A 24,871-nucleotide genomic window follows, 5' to 3' on the forward strand; every position below is an offset into this window, starting at 1 on the left:
GAGTCGTTTTCGGCAACGTTAATGATTCATGTAGGAACCATTCCATCTCAGTGAAGAATGAAATGGTACTTCAAAATTTTAATTTTTCGGATGTTAAATATGTTACCACTAGCAACAAGGCAGAGAGAAATAATTCAGTACAACCATGAACAAGAAAATGGTTGATACTTACTTACGTATTTTCTCTTTTACAACTGGAAGGAGGGGAACAGTTTATCATAAAAAGTATTAATTATAGTGGTCTATGCACCATCAGAAGCGTTACCATTGGAGCGCCTTCTATACGCGGCCGAGTTCAGTGCTGTCAAAGGGACGCACATATACGTAGCTTTTTATAGATGACAGTGCAGAGGAAACAAACTAGGAGGTGGTAGGAAGGTGGGAGAGGTTTATCATGTGCGTGTGTAACTCGATGCTGTGTTCATTTATTGTTGATTTTGGATAATGTATGTTCGAAGCAATTACTGCAGACTTTCGTGAAGAAACATGTTCAGCAAAAAAATTCACGCAGACGTCAAGAAGTCGACTCAGAAAGTCCAGGATTTGAAGAAAGATTCTGCTACACGTTTGAAGCATCTCAGAATTGTACTGGGTAAGTACAGGAGGGACAGAGGTTTCGTCTGGCTAGACCAGCACAGTGTTTTGCCTGGTGCACCTTCACAGTTACACAGGAACTATCTGTTAAGATCGTCGTTTCAGCTCTCCGGGGACGCTGTATCATACATAGTGCAATAAATTCTGAGATTATTAACATCTCGTAAATTCATTAATGTCACACCATCCTACTTGAGAATGACAGCACAGACGTTTCGACAGAAAAACTGTGGTATTCAGTTAACAATGATCCGATCTGATGAAGCATTTATTGTTATTGGTGAAACTTGTTTTCGTTGGTCTGTTTACTGCTGGAATGTTGCATGTCACTTGCATATAAACGTCATCAGGCGTAGCCCTGTGATTGTTTTTGACATGTCATTTAATGCACATTTCCTGTTTTGTTCCATAAACGTCATCTGGCGTAGCACTGTGATTGTTTTTTGACATTTAATGCAACTTTACGGTTTTGTTCCAGTTTTAAATACTTACATGTGTAAATGCCAAACACATTAAATCTGTTTTGTATTATCAACCGTTATCATCAACCTTCAACCCTTCAATCGTGATAAAACATGATTTATTGCTGTTGCTGCCCCCCCCCCCTCTCCCCCCATTCCTCTTCCTCTTTTCCGTCGCGATTGAGCAAATTTCAAATGGAGAGGAAGACCTTCAGTGGTTCTCATCTCACTTGACTGTTCCGTAACAAATTTTCAGTAGTATTATTTATTTGACTAGTTTATTGGAAAGATACATCCTCTCTCACCATTTTTCATTTATTTATATGTTTGTCACTTCATACATTATCAAGGTAGAAGTAATGGAGAAGTGTAAGCCAGTTTTGAGGTGTCAAGAGACTTGTTTCTTGAATACAGAACTGAGAAACTATGATGTGAAAAGATTTGCATTTCTGTTTGGATTTCTGATTGTTCACATAAAGCAGTACAAATAGGGAATTCTGTAGAAGTGAGTGCAAAATCATACCCTATTATAAATGACATTTACATTAAGCTTAATTAGTGACAGCATTTCTGCGTTCTGTCAGTGAGATATAGTTCTCTAGCTTTCATATCTGTGAAAGTTTGGTATTGGTTTTTTCTTCTTGCTGTGTCCATAAAATGGATGTAAGTATGTAATTATATCATGTTATTGGTTAAAGTTGATATAGTCTCCGACATACCACCATAATTGTAACTGTTCTAACATACTGGTTAAAACTATTCAGGAAATTAACACTAGCATGTAAGGTTGCCCATGTTTTTGTTCACAGTTTAGAAACATTGAAGGATATAAACACTACTAAAACTTATCCATGCTAGCCTTGTTTATTTCATAGAATTTGTTTTTGATGTTTTTAGTAAACATGCATATTTGGGAGATCAGTGATTTTATTGTTGATGAGTACTGCAAGTAAAAGATTCAGTAAGCTATTTATTATGTTTGTGGGCTATTTATTGTATCTATTTATTTGTATATACATTCACACGGGGGTCATCTGAGAATTAAATAAGATGTATTGTCATAATACGATGAAAAATAAATAGCTCAAATGTACACACACATAAATATAAATGATGTGTGTACAAGATTGGACAGGAGATCAACCTTGGCATTGTTGAAGGGCTTATCATGGTGTTTGCTTGAAATGATTTAGGAAAACCACAAAAAATGTAGATCAGTGTGGTTGAACAGAGCCAAACTCCATCCTCCTGAATATGAGGTTTCCAGTGCATTAACAACTTCACTGCCTCATTTGGTTGGTCTCTAACGTACAGTGGTCTTTTATTCATACACAATTTACATTTGATATTTTATAATGTAAAAAGAGTTTGGCTTTATTTCTACCTAGCGAGACGGCACTGTGATTAGCACACTGGACTTGCATTCGGGAGTTCCTTTTACATCCTTCCGTTATCCGATGGGGCCGATGGCTTCGTTGTTTGATCCCTTGCCCCAAATCAGCCAATGAACCAGCATTATTTCTTCACAGTTCTCTACACTGTTGCTACACTCGCAGTGAGCACGTACTAGTGACTACAGAACACGAACGTGCTGCCATGCCACATGCATTCACTTCAGTCTGTTTGGAAAAGACCAGTTAAATATATAATAACACTGAATAGCAGTGAAGTCAAGAATGGTTTTACAGTTCAATTTGATCCATGGGAGCATGCATTTGGAATGACTTTGTTATAAGCAAAAACATTGACAGCAATTTTATGTCATTGGCTGAGAGAAAAATGAAGTAAACATGCTTACTTATGAAATACAGGCCTACTTAGTGGATATTGCACATTGCACAAACATAGCTTCATATTCCCTTACAAATTCAAACTACTACATTAAATATTTAATGTGAGTTTGGAGAATATGAAGAGAACCTCCTAAAGTTCAATATTGATATATTTTTTTATGTCCCTGTAGAAACTGTTATAGAACCGTAAGCTTAATTTTTTTGCCACAGTACTTACTGGAATGTAGCAGGTTTCATGTTTCATTAAATAGACTGTTAATTGTAGTGAATGCACACAGGTAGAATGATGGTGCTTCTTTTTATGTGAAGTAAGGAGTGTCATAAAATAAGTACGATAGCTCGTAAAATGCAAATGGGGTTGTTTGCAGTTCATGAGGCTTCCTTAATGTTTTCTTGTTGAGAAGATGATTTGGTATTTAGAATGTAAGACACATGTGCAGAGATATCGTACTATATTGAACATATTGGTGTAACATACATTCATATCAGATTATGGTTATCATTGTTACAATCAAAATCTGTTGTTCCCCATTTTCCTGAATGTGTGTAGCTTTTGCTTTGGTGGTCAGAGGGGGGACGTGGGGGGGAGGGGGTGTGTGTGGCATGAGTGCAACAGTAAGACTGAATACAGTATCATTGCTGTCATATTTTAACTGTTTAGCTGTAGCTCTGCAAGGAAGTTGCGAATGTATATCAGGCAAAATGAGAGGAATAATTTCTTAATGGAGATATAGTCTTAATTGTACTGCAGTTGATGGTTTGGGATCCCTTGCTCATTTATGTCATCTTTTAAGTATACTCATTAGTGAAGAGAACTGTTCTCGGTAACAACATTTCTTGCTTTTTACAATATGCTGCTTCTGCTTTACATATAACAGGCGTGATTGATTTGTTTATGCTGTCTTCAATTCATAGAAGACTTGGTAGCCTGCTGCAGTACAGTTTTTTGGTCTCCTTGATGATTCAGTTGTGTGATATACTTTTCCAAATACAGGTCATTTCTGGAATGTTTCCTATATGTTCTCATTTTGTACTTTTGTCCTTGTTGATTGATGTTTTTGTTTCATTGGTGCTCGTCTGATAACTGGTGAGTACGAATAGCATGTTGACACTATCCCAGGTTGTAACTATTACTTTTAGGCTAGTTCATCACATTGTCCTCATGAGTTTTCTTATCTGTGGATTCAGATAGTTGTCACAGGATATCTACATGCTCAGTCCTGACCTGCTTCCTTTCTTTCATTTGTAGTTGGGTCACATTTCTTATGCTTCCTTGCTCTGACACTGTTGTGATGGTTAGTAACACTAATGCCGATTTTATTGAATTGTCATATTATGTAGTACTGACACTTTTGCCTCACAACGTTCGTCAGGGAATTATCATAGTTATATTCCCGATACGACTAATTGTTATTTAAAAATTTTTTTATAGTTAAAATTGGTAGCCTAAATAAAAAGCTATAAAATGACAGCAAAAGGAATATTATTTTTACTATAAAAATTCTTTCTGTTCCTGTGCCAGCAGTAGTACTTCTGCCATATGTATAACATATTTGTCACTAAAGAGCTTCCAACTTTATCAAGGTGGACAGACAAGTGTACTGATTGTTGATGTGTATGCTCTCGGTTTTCAGTGCTACATTTTAACTTCATATGTTTTAGTCATGATTAAAAAACGCTTATTGTTGGACATTTTAAATGTGTGTAATGAAGTATAATGTATTGGGAAACTTTAATATAGAAAGGCGGTTACATATTGTAGAACTTGAGAAAAGTCAGCAGAAAATTCTGTAACAAAAATATAAATTCCAGGTTTTTGACTTCCATAGAAGTAGTCTAAAGAAGGTGTCTGTCAAGATTCAAACCTTTTTTTAAATTTACTGTTGAGTTTTCCTACAAGTATTTGTTAATTAAGAGAACTTCTCTACTATGTCATATCATGATTATTATCAATTTATTTATTGGGGCTGACCAGAATCACATTAAGCCTTGTTGACATAAGCAGTGAGGTCTCCTTCCTCTGTGCCCATAATTACTCATTACTGTTGAGCGGGGGACTGATGACCATAGCTGTTAAGTCCCATAGTGCTCAGAGCCATTTGAACTGTTGAGCGGACTAGTTTGCGGTCCTCTGTCAATGGAGCAGTGCACTTAGTTTTCAGCTGTTCATTTTGTTTTATTATGGTTGTCACTGTAGTTTTTGGAAGAGGCATCTGTCAAAAGGAACTTTGTTTTATATTTCTAATGTTGGAGGTCTTATTTGGTTACTGTAAATCAGGCCAGTATTATTGTTAGTCTTATTGGCTGTTTTAGCTACCTAAACAAAGTTCACAAACGAATCATTCAGTTAACTGTCTTATAGTAGAGTATTTTTGTGTGAATCACACCTTCACGTTAACGTTGTCAGATGATTGTTGAATGATTTGCGAGTAACAAAATGTGATATTCGAAAACAGTAAACAGAATGTCATTTAAATTTCCATTATAATAAACAAAGGGTCGACAGAAGCGTCCGATCCCACGCGTCGGCTTTGACCCATGACGTAAGGGTGTTGTCGAGTGTGACGTCATGACGGCGCGGAGTTTGGTTTGCGAGTGTGGCATGTTTGTAGATGTCATCGTGTTGTGGTTTGTTGTGCTCTCTGGTGGTATGTTCAGGGTTTTCGTTTGTGTGGTGTAATGGGCTCAGTTTGCTTTTGCTCATTATCCAGAATTGTTCAAGTGTCGGCTGTGTTTGTAGTGGAATTCGTTTCAGTGAGTTAACGATTTTGTGTGAAGGTTAATTTAGTGTTGTTCACTGTACATCGTGTGGTAATTTTATTAAAATTAATTGGTTGTTGTTTTTGTTCAGGAATTGACATAATGGATAAAATTAACAGTGCGCAGGTCAAGGGAAGTATTCGATCCCAATGTGTGGCTGTGTATGTTTGTATGTATTGTGTATGTTTGTATGTATTGGGAGATGTTTTAGAGCTATATAGGCCAAGGGAAGTGTTTGATCCTAATTTATAGGATCGGGAGCTGCTGTTGGGCTATATAGGTCAAGGGAAGTGTCTGATTCCAGATGATATTGTGGTTAGTGGTATTTGGGGAGTTTTGTGATGTCGGTTTTTTTCGTCGTTTTGTGTGGTTTTGTATGGGGGTGGGTGTCTAAATTTGTTTATATTTCGTTTGCCCCCACCCGAAAACACCCCATTTTCTGCACTTGTCCCGTTAGTGTCATTAGGCTTTTTGTGGAAAGTGTGTGTGTTTGTTTTTCTATGTATTTTCGTCCTCTTAATGTGTACGTTCTGACTTTATATGCGCCATATTGGAATCGTGGTTTATGGTTGTTTCCGCCATATTTGTGACGTCATGGGTCAAAGCAGGCGAGCGGGATCGGACACTTCCTTATTTCCCAAACAAATGTATGCAATGACACCATCTCTTGCAAATAAGTATTTTGTTCCACATTTTCTCTTGGTCTGCCAAGCAGGAACCAGTGCTTTCTGTCTTGGAGTAACTTGTTAGTCAGAAGAGTGGGAAAAAGCCTCACTGATTGATCATTACAGTGCTGCTGTAGATCACAGGTGTGTTTTACTTGATATAGGATACAAATCTCCTAACACCATCTACAGTTGTTTGCATATGTCTCCGAAGCAGACACTTTTTAAACAATTGACCAAAAGTTACACATCTGATTTACATTAGAAAGATCAACTTAAATTGTAGAAAAGTTAAGGAGTTGTGGATGTTAGGGTTGAGGGAGAGTAACTATTACCACTGCAGTTCTAAACTGTCTTTGATCTTGCATAGGATTTTTGTTTCATGAATGATCTTTTGGCATTAGATCCATGGTTTTTGACAAGCAAGCTTACAACTGTTATCCAGCCATGTACATTTAAATTTTCCAGTTTTATGCTTTTCCGACCAGTGCTCATGTAAATGAGGTAAAGCCAATCTCCATTGACTTTGATGTTGATGTCATCATTTTACTATTTATTCATTTATGTATCCAAGGACCATCTCACATTGATTTAGGATTTATCATAGTAATATATGTTGCTTATAAATTACCCCCCCCCCCCACTTCCTGAGAGGACCCCCATGAAAAACAAGTGATCATAGGACCATGAAATTTATGAAAGCATTTGTGAGGACATGCGGAAGAGAAATAATGAATAAAGCATTGAAAGAAACACATTTTACTTTCCAAATGAAATGTTTGCTTACCATGTTTACATTCCAGCTTGCAAACATTGCTCAATGTCATAACAGCTTGGAACCGCACTAAAGATAACATTTCACAGTTGTTCCGAGCAACTTTTTGAACAATGGACCAAGAAATGTTCAGCTGTTGTGATAGCTTGGGCACTCCTCAAGGATCGCACATTGTGTCCAGCATTTACAGCCATGGCAATAGTAACTTCTTCAACAATTTGTGGCACAATTGACCTTTGGCTTCTCCAGAGAAATATCGAAATTGCCAGTTAATTTGAGCTTCTGAATCTTTCAGTCCTGGAACAGATAGAGGATCTCTCTGTCTTCCTATAATGTGTCGATACGCAGAAAGAGCATAATACTATTGCTGTTGGTTTGATAAAACAGAGTTATGAATAGAGCTCTGTTCACAGACTGCAAATGTAATGCACACTGATGCTTGTGTTTAATCTCTGTGTTGCCATACCATTACAGGCACCTGACTGCAAGTCATGATACTAACACTACTAGCAATGCAAATCCTGCAGCACTCAGTCTGAACATGATTCCTATAAAGTTGGGTAACCATACGGGAAATAGTTTTCTGTCTACACTAGCTCAAGTAGCGAAAGTTTATTTATAACTACCCAGTACAACGAAAGTAATTAGCTCAAAATACACACACACACACACACACACACACACAGAATATATAAGCATGCTTTTACGAGGATAGGATATGTAGTCAGCCTGGCCTTGATGAAGGAACCATCCCAGCATTTGCCTGAAATGAAATGATTCAGGAAAACCTAAAACAGGATTCCGAGCAGACTCCATCCTCCTGAATGTAAGGTCACTATCTTGACAGTTGCATTGCCTCTTCCTGTTGTGCAATGTTCTTTGATTTACACACAATTTGCACACCAGATAACTTTATAATAAGAATATACTTCTGCTTTTCATTGTTGCACACACAAAAGGCACTTGCTGTTGATTCCTGGACGATGAACTTGTAGCCATAGCCCTTGCATTAACTCCAGTCTGTTATCTCTAACCATGCTTATTTTTCATGACAGGGTTTTAGGTTGCTTCATTACAGTCACGGAGGTACTGCCATTATCTTTTTTTAATACTATCTAGCTTAATAAGGCAGACAAGGCATTTTGCAGATGTTCAAAAAGTAGCCGTTTAATATTCTTTTCCAAACTGGTAAAACCCTACTTATCTGAGTAGGTATTGTACTTGAGTCTTACAGTGCATAGGAAGGACTGGGAGCAAATGATTACCACACACATATATGGATCAATAAAAACAGGAAACTTCATAGCCACTTCCAGTGTCTGTCCCAGAGAGAACATCGGCTGTGCATTACTTTGCTTTACTACTAGGTTTCTTCTGTGGGCTTTCCGGTCGTAGGTTTCCTGTCTAACCTAGAGATGACCTGCAATTATGTTTGGAGCCATAACACTGCCAGGTGGTTACAGGTGTGGGGCTTCCAGTGACATTTTATGGTCAATAAATGTGGTTTCCTCCCTAAACGTTATTTTATACTTCCTCACAAAGTGCAAATGTAACATGTTTGAGTCTTCTCAAGTGCAAGTTGTAAGATCTAGGAAGTTTCAATATTAACAGTGTAAGGTCCATAGTAAGGGAACCTGTTCAGTGTTCCCTCTTTGTAGAGAAATTTTCCCTCGTGAAACCTGAGTTTCTCCTAGCATACAAAATGTTCAAACAGCTTACAGGAATGCAGCTGAGTGACATCTTCGACAATTACTGACATCTCAGCGTGTGAACATTCCATTGTTGTTCGTTGTTGTGGTCTTCAGTCCTGAGACTGGTTTGATGCAGCTCTCCATGCTACTCTATCCTGTGCAAGCTTCTTCATCTCCCAGTACCTACTGCAGCCTACATCCTTCTGAATCTGCTTAGTGTATTCATCTCTTGGTCTCCCTCTACGATTTTTACCATCCACGCTGCCCTCCAGTACTAAACTGGTGATCCCTTGATGCCTCAGAACATGTTCTACCAACCGATCCCTTCTTGCAGTCAAGTTGTGCCACAAACTCCTCTTCTCACCAATTCTATTCAATACCTCATCATTAGTTATGTGATCTACCCATCTAATCTTCAGCATTCTTCTGTAGCACCACATTTCGAAAGCTTCTATTCTCTTCTTGTCTAAACTATTTATCGTCCATGTTTCACTTCTATACATGGCTACACTCCATACAAATACTTTCAAAAATGACTTCCTGATACTTAAATCAATACTCAATGTTAACAAATTTCTCTTCTTCAGAAACGCTTTCCTTGCCATTGCCAGTCTACATTTTATATACTCTCTACTTCGACCATCATCAGTTATTTTGCTCCCCAAATAGCAAAACTTCTTTACTACATTCCATTATTTTCAGGATATGGATGCAGTGAAAGAGTGCTGCACAAAACAATTTAAATCCTCAATAGGTAGGGCTACACCAACAGAAGACCATTTCTGCAGAAGCTGTGTTATGGTTCTCGGTCAGCACAGCCCCACCACCTACTGCAGTGTACAGTGCTCTCTTGTAATGCAACCTTGAAGCTGATAGGGTGTTCACATGTTGAAATGTTGGAGGTTGTTGAAGACATCACTCAGAGGCATTCCTATAAGTTTGAAGTTTCGCTCTTTACTTCTCTTCTGACCATGTCATTTGTATCTGACAATTGGGTTAGGGGAAGGATTAGAGGAATATGCAAAAAATATTGGCTTTGAAAAATTGACAGAGAAATCTGTGTGTGTCTTACTTTCTTGACTTGAAATTAAGGAGCAGTGTTTGAGTGTTAAAAGTAAGGTTACATTCCTAGTGTTTATTTTCTGATAATAAACTTAATGGTTGCTGTGCTGAAGGAATTTGAAATTTTGCTTTCTGAACACATTTATTCAAAAATGTTTGTAGCAATTACGGTGAAGAGACACTTGTGATAAATTCTTTGTGTGATTCCCAGCTGTTTATTGTTGCACATTTTGCAAGTCTGTTAGGCCACTGGAAAAAATAGAAGTGCAGTCCACTATTATACTAGCTGCATGTACACTTAAGATGAGCCCAATTCAGTCACTTTACATTATATTAGGAGCCCATACTTGCTGTTATCAACAACTCCTCAAGATTCAACTACAGTGAATTCTGTGTTGTAGGTGGCTGAAAGATGTATTATGGCTCGCCCATCCAGGAACAGTTTCTGAGTTACCATCTGTGAGCAAGATTCATGCAATGAGTTGCTTTCCAGAAAATTTTGTGGCGAATATTAATATTTTACACAGAGATGTAGTAAATTACTAGCTTGACTGTTTAGGAGGCTCTGAACGGTTTTAGGTTTGATAAATTTTAGAAAATCAAGTGTGGGAAAAATGACTGTACATTGTTATCAGCAAACTTTTAGAGGAGGGTCACCATTTTAATCTGATGTATGACAATATTTGAAAACTTGACCACACCACTGACTGTTATTTTCTTTGACACTATCTAGAGAAATAATCCTGTATCCTGCTCCTCTCATCTGGCCTCCTTGTCAAAGAGTCTATCCTCTTTAGTGAAGACCAGCTGGTTTTCCTGAAGATTCCATTTAATGTGTTAGAGAGAGAAGATATTATTTAATTGCTTCAATTTTCTGAGTGCCCTCTAAACTTGTGAAAACACATCAAGCAGCATCCTTCTCCTCTTCCTCCTCCTCCTCCTCCTCCTCCTCCTCCTCCTCCTCCTTCTTCTTCTTCTTTTTTTTTTTTTTTTAAGAAGGTATGATGTTCAGATCTCCTGGGGATTTTTCCAAGATTCCACTTTTGTCTGCAAACCTTATGTAGTTCACTTTTTGTAAACATTTTCTTTATACTCTTTCATCTTTAATTTCAGATTCATTTGCAAATCAGGTGAAAATAGCCAATCTTGTTGAACATCTTTTGCACTGGCATTGCTTCTCATAGGCAGTTGCTTCTATTATTGTCCATTTCTTCTTAGAAAACGGACAAATTATCTCCTATCATTTACATCAATACCCATTTCTTCAGTCGGAGCACAAGTTGCTTGTCAATAAATCATAACAATTTTTAAAAAAAGTCTGTATGGTTTTGGCATGGCTTCATTTTGTCTCCATATTTAACTATCCAGATTAAATTGCTTGACGTATTTACTTGCTTTCTCTGAGATCAGATGGTGTCAGTTCCTTCATTTTCCTCCTTATTGTATTGACTAAGATGTGCAACAATGTCTTCAAGAAATATGATAGAAAAGTAATTGTTTTGAGGCCTATATTATGAAATGCGTTTCATTCTTTTGATTGGTCAATGAGAGCAGTTTTTCTGTAGCTGAAACTTCCACATAATTCATAACAGTTTTAACAAACAGGACTGCATTAACTGCATCAAGGTTACAGTGTTTACCTATATCAAGTGTATAACAATAACAGTATGAAAATTGTAGAAATTGTTGTTGAGAATGAGGGGAACTTCTCATCGCACCCGCCTGCCCCCACCTCATTTTAGTGGTGAAATGGCGCAGTGGGTAGTCAGTCAAAACCTGAACACGGATCAACAGATCAAGCATGAGAACAGAAAGGTGTACTGGACTGTGAAAAAAGAAGAAACGTAGAAACAGTAAATGGTCCAAGCTCAAGATGTGCAACAATGAGCAGATTGCAAGAGAACTCTGGTGTCATGGTTCTGTGGTTACGCTGTTGGACTGCAAAGCGGGAGAACCGTGTTCAGATCTTGCGCTCCCCCCCCCCCCCCATTTATTCAACAAAATTATGAACTACTCCATCTGTAGTCTTGGCAATTGGGTAATTGTCACACTATACATTGGTTATAGAATATGAATCATGTTGTAAGAATATATTATCGTCGTAAGTAAATGTGATGTACTGTGAGAGCAGGCGAGATACCCTATAGACCTGTCACAGAAACTAAAATGACAAATAAACGGTTGTAAACTATATTACAGCAAAGGAATTCAAGAGTCAAATCATCCAAAATGGAAGTCAAGAGGCATAAATGTGGTACTTGTGTAGAAGAAAGGAGGTACGAACATCTGGAGGTCACAAGGGAGATTTGAACACAGTTGTCCCACTTTCCAGTCCAGCACCATAGATACAAAACCACAACACCGTGACTATTAAAGTTTGCTCAATGTTGCACATCTTAAATGTGAACCTTTCACTGTTTGTATTTTGCTTCTTTTTTTTCACAGTTCTGTACACCTTCTTCTTTTCACACTTGATCTGTGCTCAGTTTTTGACGAACTATCCACTGGACCATCTTACCATTAAATCTGAGGGGGGGTTTGATGGGGAGTTTCCCTTGTCTCTTTGTCAGTTGTTTCCAGTGGGGTTTAATTATAAATTAGCTCCTCTCCGTAATATAAATCGTGCATGTACTATTTCCAATAATGAAGATGTCCCTATTACCTGTTGAAATCTCTCTCTCTCTCTCTCTCTCTCTCTCTCTCTCTCTCTCTCTCCTTTTTTTTTTTTTTTTTTTTTTTTTTTTTTTTTTTTTTTTTTTTTTTTAAAAAATCTTGTTCTCAGTTGATGTAGAAATTTTTCTTTGTAGTTAGCTCATCTGATGCATGGAACAAGTTCATCAACAGTATTTCCATTGTTGTTTACCTGTATGTTTATCTAAGTTCTCTGCCTATGTCTTTTTTCTGCCGTGTTTAAAATCTCATGAGTGGTCCAAAGTATCTTTGATTCTAGCTTAATTTTTCCTGACATCCTATTTTATGTTTTGACAATACGTTGTTCTCTTTCTGCACAAGGTTCACCATCTTCACAAATAATGTCTATAGGGCCCATTTCTTCCTCAGTGTACTTCTTTACCTTAAGTCCTTTTTAGGTGCCACCTCTTTTGGATCACATCTTCGATTGCAGTTGGCAAAACATAACCAAATATCACCACATATGAAATAACTGTGGCTGTGCTTTGTTGATGTTTTGTATTGTTAATTCACTTTAATGTTAACTAATTGTGTCTTTTCAACTTCCCGTATGCACCTATTTTTTATTGGCACTTCTAAGAATATCTATTGTTTATTGGGAACTGTGATAGTAAATTTTTGTGAATTAAGGAAAGATAACGCTATGTTTGTTAAGTTTTGTAAATTTTATTTTCTCCATGGCATAATGTTAATTTACTTTCATATGTCATGAAGAAACACTAGAAACTAGATCTAAAGCTTCACTGTTTTTTGGTGCAAAACACACACACACACACACACACACACAGCAGTGTTTAAAATTGCATATGAGGAAATACATTTTTTTTTTTCTTTTTGCAGAACATGTCGATGTCGAGGAGGCAAAAACTTTCTTTGAGAGCAATTTCAGTCACATCTACTGCATCCTTTATGACAGTTTTGTAGCAGCTGAAGCAAATCTGAAGCAGAGAGGTTGGTACAAAATACATAATCCATTCTATTACTCATTATCTGGGTATACTGAACATGTGTAGTGTGTGTGTTATAATAATAGTTCAGCATCAGGTGTATGTCGTGTGTGTGTGTGTGTGTGTGTGTGTGTGTGTGTGTGTGTGTGTGTGTGTTTAAAACTATAGCAAACTATTAGTGCAACATTAAAATCTTTGGTGAACAACTCTCAATCTGACATCTTGGGTTGTCGGGTGTTCTGCTGGATATCAGCGTCGTACTTGCACGATATTTCGGACACGTAACTCGAGACCTTCATCAGGTGCGACCTGAGACTGCTCCTCGAGTGGACCTGGTCCAGTATTTATGCCTATGGCCTTCCCCCTCCACCAACGGCTGCAGGCGCTTCCTCTGTGGTCCGCGCCCATTCCCTGCGACCTGTTGGAGCGTTGCTGCTCCGTTTTCCATCCGCTGCAGTTCTAGGTGTTCCCTAGAACCGCAGCGGACGGAAAACGGAGCAGCAACGCTCCAACAGGTCGCAGGGAATGGGCGCGGACCACAGAGGAAGCGCCTGCAGCCGTTGGTGGAGGGGGAAGGCCATAGGCATAAATACTGGACCAGGTCCACTCGAGGAGCAGTCTCAGGTCGCACCTGATGAAGGTCTCGAGTTATGTGACCGAAATATCGTGCAAGTACGACGCTGATATCCGGCAGAATACCCGACAACCCAAGATGTCATTAGATCGCCGGGAAAGCCTGAAGAGTTACAACTCTCAATCTGTATGCAGACATCTGTGAAGTATGAAAGAATAAATGGGTGCTCTCAAGCACTTATGAGTATTCTGTGGAAGAGGTTGGTTAGAATCGGGTGTAGTAAGCTACTGTGGGAGAACACATCTGTTACCATGTGTGTAAAAGGCAAATAGTGCAAATAAACAAAACTGTTTGATTTTCAGATTGAAGGTAATGCTGTGAAATAGTTCAGTTCACACTTCACAGAAAGAAATCAAAGGGTAGTATTAATATCATGTCAAGGAAATTATTTCTGTACAGAAAAATGCTTTCACGGGAAGACACACAAGGTACCATTTTAAGCCCAATCATGTATTAATTTCACACAGTTGATTTATATTTAAATGTAACTTAAGATTCAGTTCATTTGCTGATGACACACACATTCTCATTCCAAGAGAAACTACAGAACAAATTCCTTAAAGAGGCAGTGATACCATTAATAGCTTAGAACATTGGCTGGATCTAAATCGGTTAAAACTAAAAATGGCAGAGAGACAATTAACCCAGTTTAAAACAATATAGTAAAAGTCAAGTAAGTAAAATTATCCACAACTAACCCAGATTAAAACTATATAGTAAAAATCAAGTAATTAAAATTATCCATATAAGCCAGGATCTTAAGGAAGTCAATTCTATCAAATTCCTGGTGAGATTTTTAGAAAATAAAATCAGCATAATTTTTAGACACAAATTTATTAACAAATTAAGCGTCTTGGATTCACACTCAGAATACTTCCCTGCGGAAGTGATGTGGACACAAGAAAAGTTGTTTATCACAGCTGCTTTGAGTCTGTTGTAAGGTACAGAATTATTTTTCATGGGAATATAAATTGTGCAAACAGAATATTATTTATTATCAACAGGAGAAAATTATTAGAATATGAATAATTAAAAAATATGTTTAATTAAGGGAAGGAGCCATGCAGCCCACTGTTTGGGACATGGGGGGGGGGGGGGTCAACCGGTGGCCTGCGGGCTGGATCTGGCCCACGACTGGTGTCAGTGCAGTCCATGGAAGAAATTTGGGGGAGAATTTTGCAGCAGCCATTTTTAAGACAGCTATTGCAAAATGTTGTACATAAAGAAACAATCGTCACAGCGTGTAAATAAATGTAGGCATCTAAAGGTGGGATGAACATAAAATGAGTGTACTCTCAAAAATGTGTCTTTTGAAGCATAATATGTCGGCTTGGCATGTTTGGAAAGAGATGCCATTCATATCTGTGAGGTTGCCGTTGCCTGTTTTAGGGGGTCTACATGTTTTAGCTATTCTGTGTATTTACTGTTATGAACAGTTTATCTTTGTTTATAGGTATTTAGAATTATTATTAGGAAACAATTGTCAACATGTATACAATACCATAAAAAAGAAAATTTGAAGTTCTATTTTTACAGATTAAAACTCTATGCTCAGACTCTACAGTACATGGCTGATGAAAAATTGTAATCAATCAAAAATCCTTGTGCAATCAAAAAGTGAAAAGTCCACAGTGGAACAACAGTAAGAAATAAGATAGATCGCTAATTATCACGTAGAACTGGCACTGAATGCAGACAGGCTCATTGTAAAAGTACGTTTACAAGTAGACTAAGCTAACTCCCACACAAACACATTAATACATGTATAATTCACACAGATGTAGCCACTGTCGTTTATGGGAGCAGTCAAACCTCAACATCCAGAGGTGACAGTGGCCATAGAGTGAGTGAGTGAGTGAGTGAGTGAGTGTGTGTGTGTGTGTGTGTGTGTGTGAGAGAGAGAGAGAGAGAGAGAGAGAGAGAGAGAGAGAGAGAGAGAGAGATGTCTGAAGGAGGGCGGAGTAGCTCAGTCTATGTCTATTTGTCCAGTTGCAGATTCTTACAATTATAGTTGAATTATCTCTGCAGGTTAATATGATAACCTTGTTCTGGTGGCTATACATTAGTATTAATCTGGTTTTTTGATTCTATGTTTATGTCTCAATGGTATTACTTATATTGCTGACCCACCTGCACATTAAATCAATGATTTATATCTGTACATAAATGAGATAATAAAATTCTGATCCTGCATAACTTATAAAATATTGTCACAGAAGTTGAGGAATAGGGAACTCGTACAGCTTCTTGAACCAAGATGCACAACTTAGATGCAAACCAAACATACACATGGGTATAGGTTACTTAATCAGTTGCTGCAGTCAGGTCCAGTGGGCCAAATTTCCCTGAGGTATTGGCTCCAGCTCTGTCTTTCTGTTGTTCTTCACTTCCATCCATTCAGCAGTCCTCCTTACTGTAAATTTTTTGAAGCAGTCTATTCACTGGGGTCAGGGATGCCCCATAGATCTGGTGCTAGTCATTTTGACATTTCACACTTTTTGGTCACTGGCTGTGTGGCAAACAAACAACGTGATTTGCCCATTGTAGGCGTTGTACTTCCATTGTCATTAAAAGTAGCACCTACTGCATGCAGTGTTAAGGATCATCTGTGCACAATATCTGCATTAGCTCTTATTTGCATTTCAAAGCCAGTACGTTAGCCATTCCAATTTGGTGATGTCTTTATGTACCCTTTTGGTTGATACTCCTGGCAACACAGGAATCGCACTGCTGATGTGTGAGCTGCTAAATTTCTTAACATACCAAGGAGTAGATGCCCATCTTCTTGGGGCATCAGGACTCCCGGCCATATCGTGCCAGATGCCCTTTGTTGTAGCTGCATGGAGCCCGTGTGGAGACCTCTTGATCAGAGTAAATGCCATCAGGACAGACATTTTGCACAAAAATGTATCAAATTAAACTGGAACAATGGTCACCGCGTCAGGCATGTCAAAGACATTTCGATGCAGACACCCCTTACTGCTTTCCCTAATCAGGGTACCCTGTGAGTAGAGGAAGAAGCCAGATGTCTGGAAGCGAAACAGTTTATCCAATATTTACTATGTGCTTGAACTGATTGGGATACTTTCATTGTGACAAAGCCGTTATTTTTTGTGGAACATAAATTTGGAGAAGTTGAGTCTTTGGAAGAAATGTGCAGTGGATCACTACTGATTAAAGCCTCCTCAATTGCACAGTCTACAGGCCATCACACATGTGATCTTCTGGGTGACTGATCAGTGACCATTGCCTCGCACAAGCCTTTGAATATGGTCTAAGGAATTATATTCCACAGAGACCTTACACTCTAAACAGACAAGGAGCTAGGGGCTAATCTTGAGCAGGAAGGTATATATTGTCTGATATGCCCAGGGAGGTCCCAAAGATAATCGAACAGGAGCTCTTTTATCTTAGCCTTTGAAGGGATTGTACTAAAAAAGAAAAAAAAATTATCAGAGCGTAAAAGTGTCATGATACCTTACACCCCCCCCCTCCCCTTCCTCCACCATGAGACATTTCCAGTGCTTGGAAAGCCCCAAATTTGGCAACTGCAGACAATCACTCCACAAAGGAATTTTTGGTGAACAGCCATCTTTGTGTGTCCATTGCACAGTATGTCATCCTCCACTTTCATAGGTTTGTCAAGTATTCAAGAAAGAAAAGAAAACACAGAATATAAATCCAGTGACTGTCTCTCGTGAACTGTGAAAGTCGTTGCTTAACCACCATTACCTCAATGGTTTCCAAACCAATTCTCCCACTGCTCTCCTCTCTAATGCTTCCCATGACACCATATTCAGGAACTACTTCCTGCACTCGATTCTAGAAGCAGCTTCTTTGTCTAGCATCTACTGGTGACAGGGCTTCCTCCTGGGACTCCTGCTTCTATAAATCAACAGATTAAAGGCTGAAGGCCGAACACCAGCTTGTAGCTGAAACAATCACTGCTTGTGGGTCCTAGGGCTGCTTGCTCTTCATCCATCCCCATTCTCATTGTGGATAATCCATCACAATAATCTCGTCCGTGAAAGGCTGAGGAGGAGAAGGAGAATCAGGACAAAACTGTTCTGGTGAGCTCAGAGGCACCAGATCCCCAAAGTGTCAGATTTTGAAACAATGGTCATTGATGTTGTCCCATCCCCATCGGTGACAGGCAGTGACCCTGGGGCTTGACTGGCCCTCCTGGCTCCTCCGTGTGTAAGCTGGACACTGATAGTGTGATCATTTAGTGTTACTGTAATGGCTGTTACCGTTACCTGCCAGAACTACATCATCATCTTTCTTCCTATTCTCCACTTTGTGCTATTCTACAAGAACCACACTTCACACTGATGACCATTCTCTAATGTTCATTTGGTTATCATGCACTCTGTTAGAAACCTACTGGCCCTAAGAGGGCATCTAGAGGGGTCTGTACACTGGTTCACAAAGATGTTGTCAGTGAGTGGATTCCCTTTTGTACCATGTTTAAAGTAATAGCAGTGTGGGTGCAAATGACTCCGCCCCTCGCATGCCACCTTTTCTCCTACTTTGGGACTTTAGCCACAACAACAACAGCCCCTGTGTGATAGGGGTCTTGTAATTGACTAGCCTCTTACTGAGCATGACATATGTGTCATAATGATTGTACTTGTAACAATGTCAGTGCCACCCATGATGCCTTTTCTGTTATCGACATAATGATCTCTTCCCCCAGCTTCAGGGCTTCACTACATCGGTCACTATATGACCACTTTGCAGTGATCCTGTCACTTCCTTATTGTTGCCAGATGGACCAACTATCACATTGCGTGCCTCGAAGAGCGAACTGGCTGTCGTATGCCTCTGCTGTGGCCTTCATCCCCTCTCTGTCAGGTTGGACCACTGAGATTGTGCTAGACATCTGACACAATCACCCATGCTGGAATTGATATTCCCCTTTCTAGAAGTCCCCCATCCACTGGCTAGTGCTGTGGTAGCTGTTCAGGATCATCGTAGTACGCTGCAGTGTCTCAAGAAGCACCCTTCACAGGCCACCCTCCTCACTTTTATGCAACTTTGTGCTAAGGCTCATTATCTAATTAAAAGCAGTTATAATAATTGCTGGGAGTGCTATGTTTCATCCCTGGGTTCATATGCTTCTTCATCCCAGGTGTAGACAAAGTTTCGTATTAGTCTGGGTGGCCAAAGATTCACAACTGTAATGGGTCTCTTCTGTCAGGATAGTCTGTGTACTGACACATCTGTTCTTGCTGAATATATTGCAACCAACTCTGTGACGGCTTCGATTACCTCTTATGCAGCTGCCTTCTGGACATGTAAGTGATCAGTTGAAGACCTCCCCTTTCTCCTTCACCTCACAGCGTGCCGAATTATAAATGAACCATTAACTGATTGTAAACTGCTTAAAGCTCTTGCCTCGTGTCACAATACTGCCCCGTGCCCCAATTCCATTCACAATAGGGTGATACGACATCAGAGTGTTACTCAAGGGTTCCGTCGCCTCAGGTTCTTCATCTTTATTTGGCTCGGTGGTGTCTTCCTTTTGTAATAGCAAGATAGTATTGTTCCAGTCCTTAAGCTGGGCGAGAGCCGAGATCCGTTGACAATTACCATTTCATTTGCTTCACCAGTGTGCTCCGCAAACTGCTTGAAATGAAGGTTGCATGCCAATAATGCTCAATTCTCAAATCTCACCGCCTTTGTCCTGCTATCAGCTTAGTTTTGTGGAGGCACGATCCACAATTAACCAACTGGTTAAGTTGGAAATGTCCCTCTGGCAGTCATTTTTCTTAATGCCAACACCTCCTTGCAGTCTTTTTTGATGTATGTAATCTATACTTTCCCTTCATGGCTTTTTATTAGTCAGTTTTTATCTCTCTGGTTGTTCTGGATTATAGTTGATACTTCACTCTGCTCGCCACAGGTCAGAGAGAATGGCATCCCTCAGGGCTCCATGCTGAGTGTCACACTATTCTTCATTGCCATCAACGAGGTGGGGGGGTTTAGAATAGGCCCGAGGTATTCGTGCCTGTTGTAAGAGGTGACTAAAAGGAGTCTCACACTTTCCTGCTCTATGAGTTCAGGTCCCATTCTGTGGTTTGACCTGCCACTTTCAAAGTTCTTCAGAAGTGCGGGCCATATGGGGAAGGATGCCTTACGTGGTGCATGAGTACCCTTGGATTCGATCTCCTGAATCTCTTGTCATGGCTTTGCATTTTCACCTGCTATATAACTATTTGGGCGAGGAAACTTTCCGTGGTATGTTATCTCCTTCCATTGTCTCCTGTCCTCTTTCGTCCCCATGACAATATTGGATTTCTTTGCACCCAATATCCAGCATGGTAGCCAGTCCGTTGTGGTGGGGCTGTTATGTAACCATTTGGTGGTAGCCACCTGACAACACAGGGATTGTGCTGCTGATTCCTGAGCTGTAAACTCCTCACGTATGCCAAGGAGTAGATGCCTGTCTTCCTGAGTCATCAGGACTCCCAGCAACGGCCATAATGCCAGTTGGCTTTTGCTGTGGCTGTGTGGTGCCCGTGGGGAGAGCCCCTGATCGGAGTGGATGGCATCAGGGCGGATGACCTGCAATGAATCGGACTAAGTCATCTCTTGCTTTTCACCATATGGCTCCAGCAGTCTCTGAGAAGGGTAAGATAGAATACAATGCCAACAGGTATGACCCTAAATCGTTTCCCTCCCTCACTACACCATGGGAGGAACTTATAGCTACAGAACGGAGAGAGCCATATTCGCCTTCGTTTTTAGTCTGTAGCAGAACTGATGAGGATTCTTTTCTACCGACGAAGCCTCAACTTTTCGTTGAACATCTTGAGGAGAAATGACAGCACTATCCAAGATGTGAAATGGTGCAGTCTAGATTCAGACAACATCCCCAGCCCAATCCCGAACTTTACTCACCTGTGACAAGCTGGGTGATATTCCTGTCTCTGTCACTCCCCATAAAAGCCTCAACATGGTCCAGGGTATTATTTTCCATTGTGACCTCCTCATGCAGTCTGACGACGAGCTCTGCGCCAACTTAGAACGTCGGGGTGTTCATTTCACCCGCACGTTTACAGGGGACCCAAAGAAAACGGGGATTCTACTGGTGCCTTTATCTTGGCCTTTGAGGGTGATTCATTGCCTGGAAAGGTCAAGGTGATGGTTTACCACTGTGGCGTTAAACCATACATCCCCCTATGCGGTGCTTTTAAGTGCTGGAAGTTTGGGCACATGTCTTCCTGCTGCACTTCCAGCGCCACATGTCGAGACTGCGGACGTCCACTGCACCCAGATACTCCATGTACGCCACCTCCCACGTGCATCAGATGTGGAGAGCACCACTTCCCTTGCTCGCCAGACTGCCCAGTACTGCAAAAGGAACAGAAAATTATGGAATACAAGACCCTGGACAGGTTGACTTACACAGAGGCTAAACGTAAATTCGAAAGATTACACCCCGTTCGGTTGACGTCGACATATGCCACAGTTACATCACCATCGCCTTCCCAAGTGCCAGTGGTTCATCACTCTGTGCCACGAACAGTGGGCCTTCTGGGCCTCCTGAATAGATCTGCCGCCATGGTGGTAGGGGGAAAATCTCCTTCTAAAGTACCTTCTTTGGGAGCAACCATTTCAAATGTTCTCCGTTAAATGTGAGCTATTTGGGAATGAACTCCCAAACTAGTTTCTGTGGTGCAGCCTTCTCTCCCCCTCCACTCCCTTTTCCCCTTGCACCCTGGCCCCCTTCCTACTAGGTCACCAGCACGGTAGCCAGTCCGTGTGGTGGGACTGTTAAGTACCCACTTGGCTGAGCCCCTTGACAACACAGGGGCTTACCAAGAGGTGAAACATAAATTTGAGTGATTACACCCCGTTTCGTTGACGTCCACATATGCTGCAGCTACTTCAACATCGCTGTCACAAGTACCAGTCATACCACACTGTGTGCCACGAACAGTGGACCCTCTGGGCCACCAGAATTCATCCGCCCCTTGGTGGTAGAGGGCGAAACTTCCTCCATTGCTCCCAGAGTACCTACTTCGGAAGCAAGCCCCCCCCACATCCCCCCAAACGCAGGGGACATCGGTCCCCTCCCCCCTGCCGGAGAAGCAACAGCCTCCTCCGGCTTCTCTCTTCTCTCATGCGGAAGGGGTCCCTTGGGGCCCTCTCTTCCGAGGTCTCCACTAATGCCATGGCGGATACTCACCAGTGGCTCAAGGAGCCAAAACCTGCTGGATGAAGAGCTTCACAGTCTTCCTCCGTGTCTGAAGCTGCTTCACAGAAATCTCCCAGCAAGCCCCTAAAGAGAAGCAAGAGATCAAGCTAACTAAGAAGTAGTCTGCTAAGAAACAGGACCCTCTGGTGGCCCCAACACCACCACTCCATATCAGTTTTGCATCTGAGGATGCAATGGAGATCTTAGTGTCCCCTGTGGACCTGAATCACACTGATGCCTCATTGCCTTAGAAATGGCTACAATTAATCAGTCTGAGGCAGCAGGTGACCCTGAGGGATAACCTGCCTCCTTGCGCACTTCATGCCTTCCCAGCCTTACAATAACGTCATCCTTCAGTGGAATTGCAGCAGGTTTTCCACCATCTGGCTGAGCTAAGGCAACTGTTAAGCTTTACACCTGCTTTCTGCATTGCCCTCCAGGAAACCTGGTTCCTGGCAATACGGGCACCTGCCCTCAGTAGCTGTGAGGGATATTACAGGAACCGTTGCAACTATAATAGAGTGTCAAGTGGAGTTTCTGTCTACGTCCTGAACTGAGTATGCAGTGAACCTGTGCCCCTTCAAACCCTTCTTGAAGCTGTGGCTGTCAGGATAAGGATGGCACAGGAAATAACTGTTTGCAACATTCCTCCAGATGGTGCAGTACCCTTGAATGCATTGGCTGCACTGATTGATCAATTCTCTAAACCTTTCCTACTTTTGGGAGATTTTAACACTCGTAACCCCTTCTGGGGTGGCACAGTTCTTATTGGCCGAGGCAGAGATGTCGAAAATTTACTGTCACAACTCGACCTATGCCTCTTAAATATTGGGGCCGCCACACATTTCAGTGTGGCACATGGCACATATTCGGCCATTGATCTCTCAGTTTGCAGTCGTGGCCTTTTCCCATCTATCCTCTGGAGAGCACATGATGACCTGTGTGGTAGTGACCCCATCTCCATCTTCTTGTCACTGCCCCGGCATCAGGCCCATGGATGCCTCCACAGATAGGCTTTAAGCAAGGTGGACTGGGAAACTTTCACCTCTGCTGTCACCGTTGAATCTCCCCCACATGGTAACATTGACATGGTGGTTGAGCAGGTAACTACAATGATTGTTTTTGTGGTGGAAAATGCAATCCCTCATTCTTTAGGGTGCCCACGGTGAAAGACAGTCCCTTGGTGGTCGCCGGAAGTTGCTGAGGCAATTAAGGAGTGTCTGCAAGCTCTACAGCAGCATAAGTGGCACCCTTCCCTGGAGCACCTCATAGCCTCTAAACAGCTCCGTGCCCGCATTTGCCAGCTTATCAGAACGCGGAAACAGGAGCGTTGGGAGAGGTACGTCTTCACCATTGGGTGCCATACGTGACCTTCCCAAGTCTGGGCAAAGATCAAACGAGTTTTTGGGTACCAGACCCCAACAGGTGTTCCTGGTGTTAACGTAAATGGCGTGTTAGCTACCGACGCAAACACAATTGCCAAGCACTTTGCTGAGCACTATGTTTGCGCCTCTCCATCAGAGAATTACCTCCCAGCCTTTCGCACTCTCAAATGGCGGATGGAAGAGAAAGTCCTCTCATTCACTACACACCACAGTGAATCCTATAACACCCCATTTACAGAGTGGGAGCTACTCAGTGCCCTTGCACGTTGCCCTGACACAGCTCCCGGGCCCGATTGGGCCCACAGTCAGATGATTAAACATCTCTCGTCTGACTACAAGCGACATTTCCTCATGATCTTCAACCGGATCTGGTGCGATGGTGTCTTTCCATCGCACTGGCGGGAGAGCACCATCATACCAGTTCTCAAGCCTGGCAAAAACGTGCTTGATGTGGATAGCTATCGGCCCATCAGCCTCACCAATGTTCCTTGTAAGCTGCTGGAATGTATGGTGTGTCAGTGGTTGGGTTGTGTCCTGGACTTTTGTGGCCTACTGGCTCCGTGCCAAGGCAGCTTCCGCCTGGGTCACTCTACCACAGATAATCTTGTGTCCCTCGAGTCTTCCACCCGAACAGTCTTTTCCAGACACCAACACTTTTTTGCTGTCTTTTTTTGATTTATGAAAAGTGTATGACACCACCTGGCGACAGCATATCCTTGCCACATTATACAAGTGGGGTATCTGAGGCATATTGATTTTTAGGACTGGTTTTCGACGCCCAATTGACTTGGCTTCCTCACCTTCGTCAGCGTAAGCTGAAGTGCTGGCAGCACCTCAATGCCCTCCGATGTGAGGAACACTAACTGGGGTGCAGATCTCTCTACACTGCTGCAGCTATACAGAGCCCTTGTTCAATACCGCCTTGACTATGGGAGTCTGGTTTATGGTTCGGCGCTGCCCTCAGCATTGCTTTTACTCGACCCAGTGCACCACTGTGGCACTTGCCCTAGCGACAGGAGCTTTTAGGATGAGTCCGGTGACCAGTGTCCTTGCAGAGGCTGTAGTTTCTCCATTGCAGGTCAGGTGTGCACAACTGCTTGCCAGTTTCGTTGCACACGTTTGTAGTTCTCCTGCGCATCCGAATTACTGTTTCCTTTTCCCACTCACAGCGGTTCATCTCTTGCATCGGCGGCCCAGGTCAGGGCTTCCA

General features: G+C 41.3%; 1 protein-coding gene across 1 annotated transcript in view; it reads left to right on the top strand.

Moving 5' to 3' along the window:
• Positions 1-403: 403 nt before the first annotated feature.
• LOC126164502 (probable Rho GTPase-activating protein CG5521) overlaps positions 404-24,871 on the top strand; it is a 289,412-nt gene continuing 264,944 nt past the window's right edge. The window contains exons 1-2 of the mRNA XM_049920250.1: positions 404-592; positions 13,333-13,443. Coding sequence (XP_049776207.1) covers positions 487-592; positions 13,333-13,443 — 217 coding nt within the window. The 5' untranslated portion in view covers positions 404-486. The remainder of the gene's footprint in view (positions 593-13,332; positions 13,444-24,871) is intronic.

The sequence above is a fragment of the Schistocerca cancellata genome, chromosome 1 (genome assembly GCF_023864275.1).
Source record: "Schistocerca cancellata isolate TAMUIC-IGC-003103 chromosome 1, iqSchCanc2.1, whole genome shotgun sequence".
Lineage (NCBI taxonomy): Eukaryota > Metazoa > Arthropoda > Insecta > Orthoptera > Acrididae > Schistocerca > Schistocerca cancellata.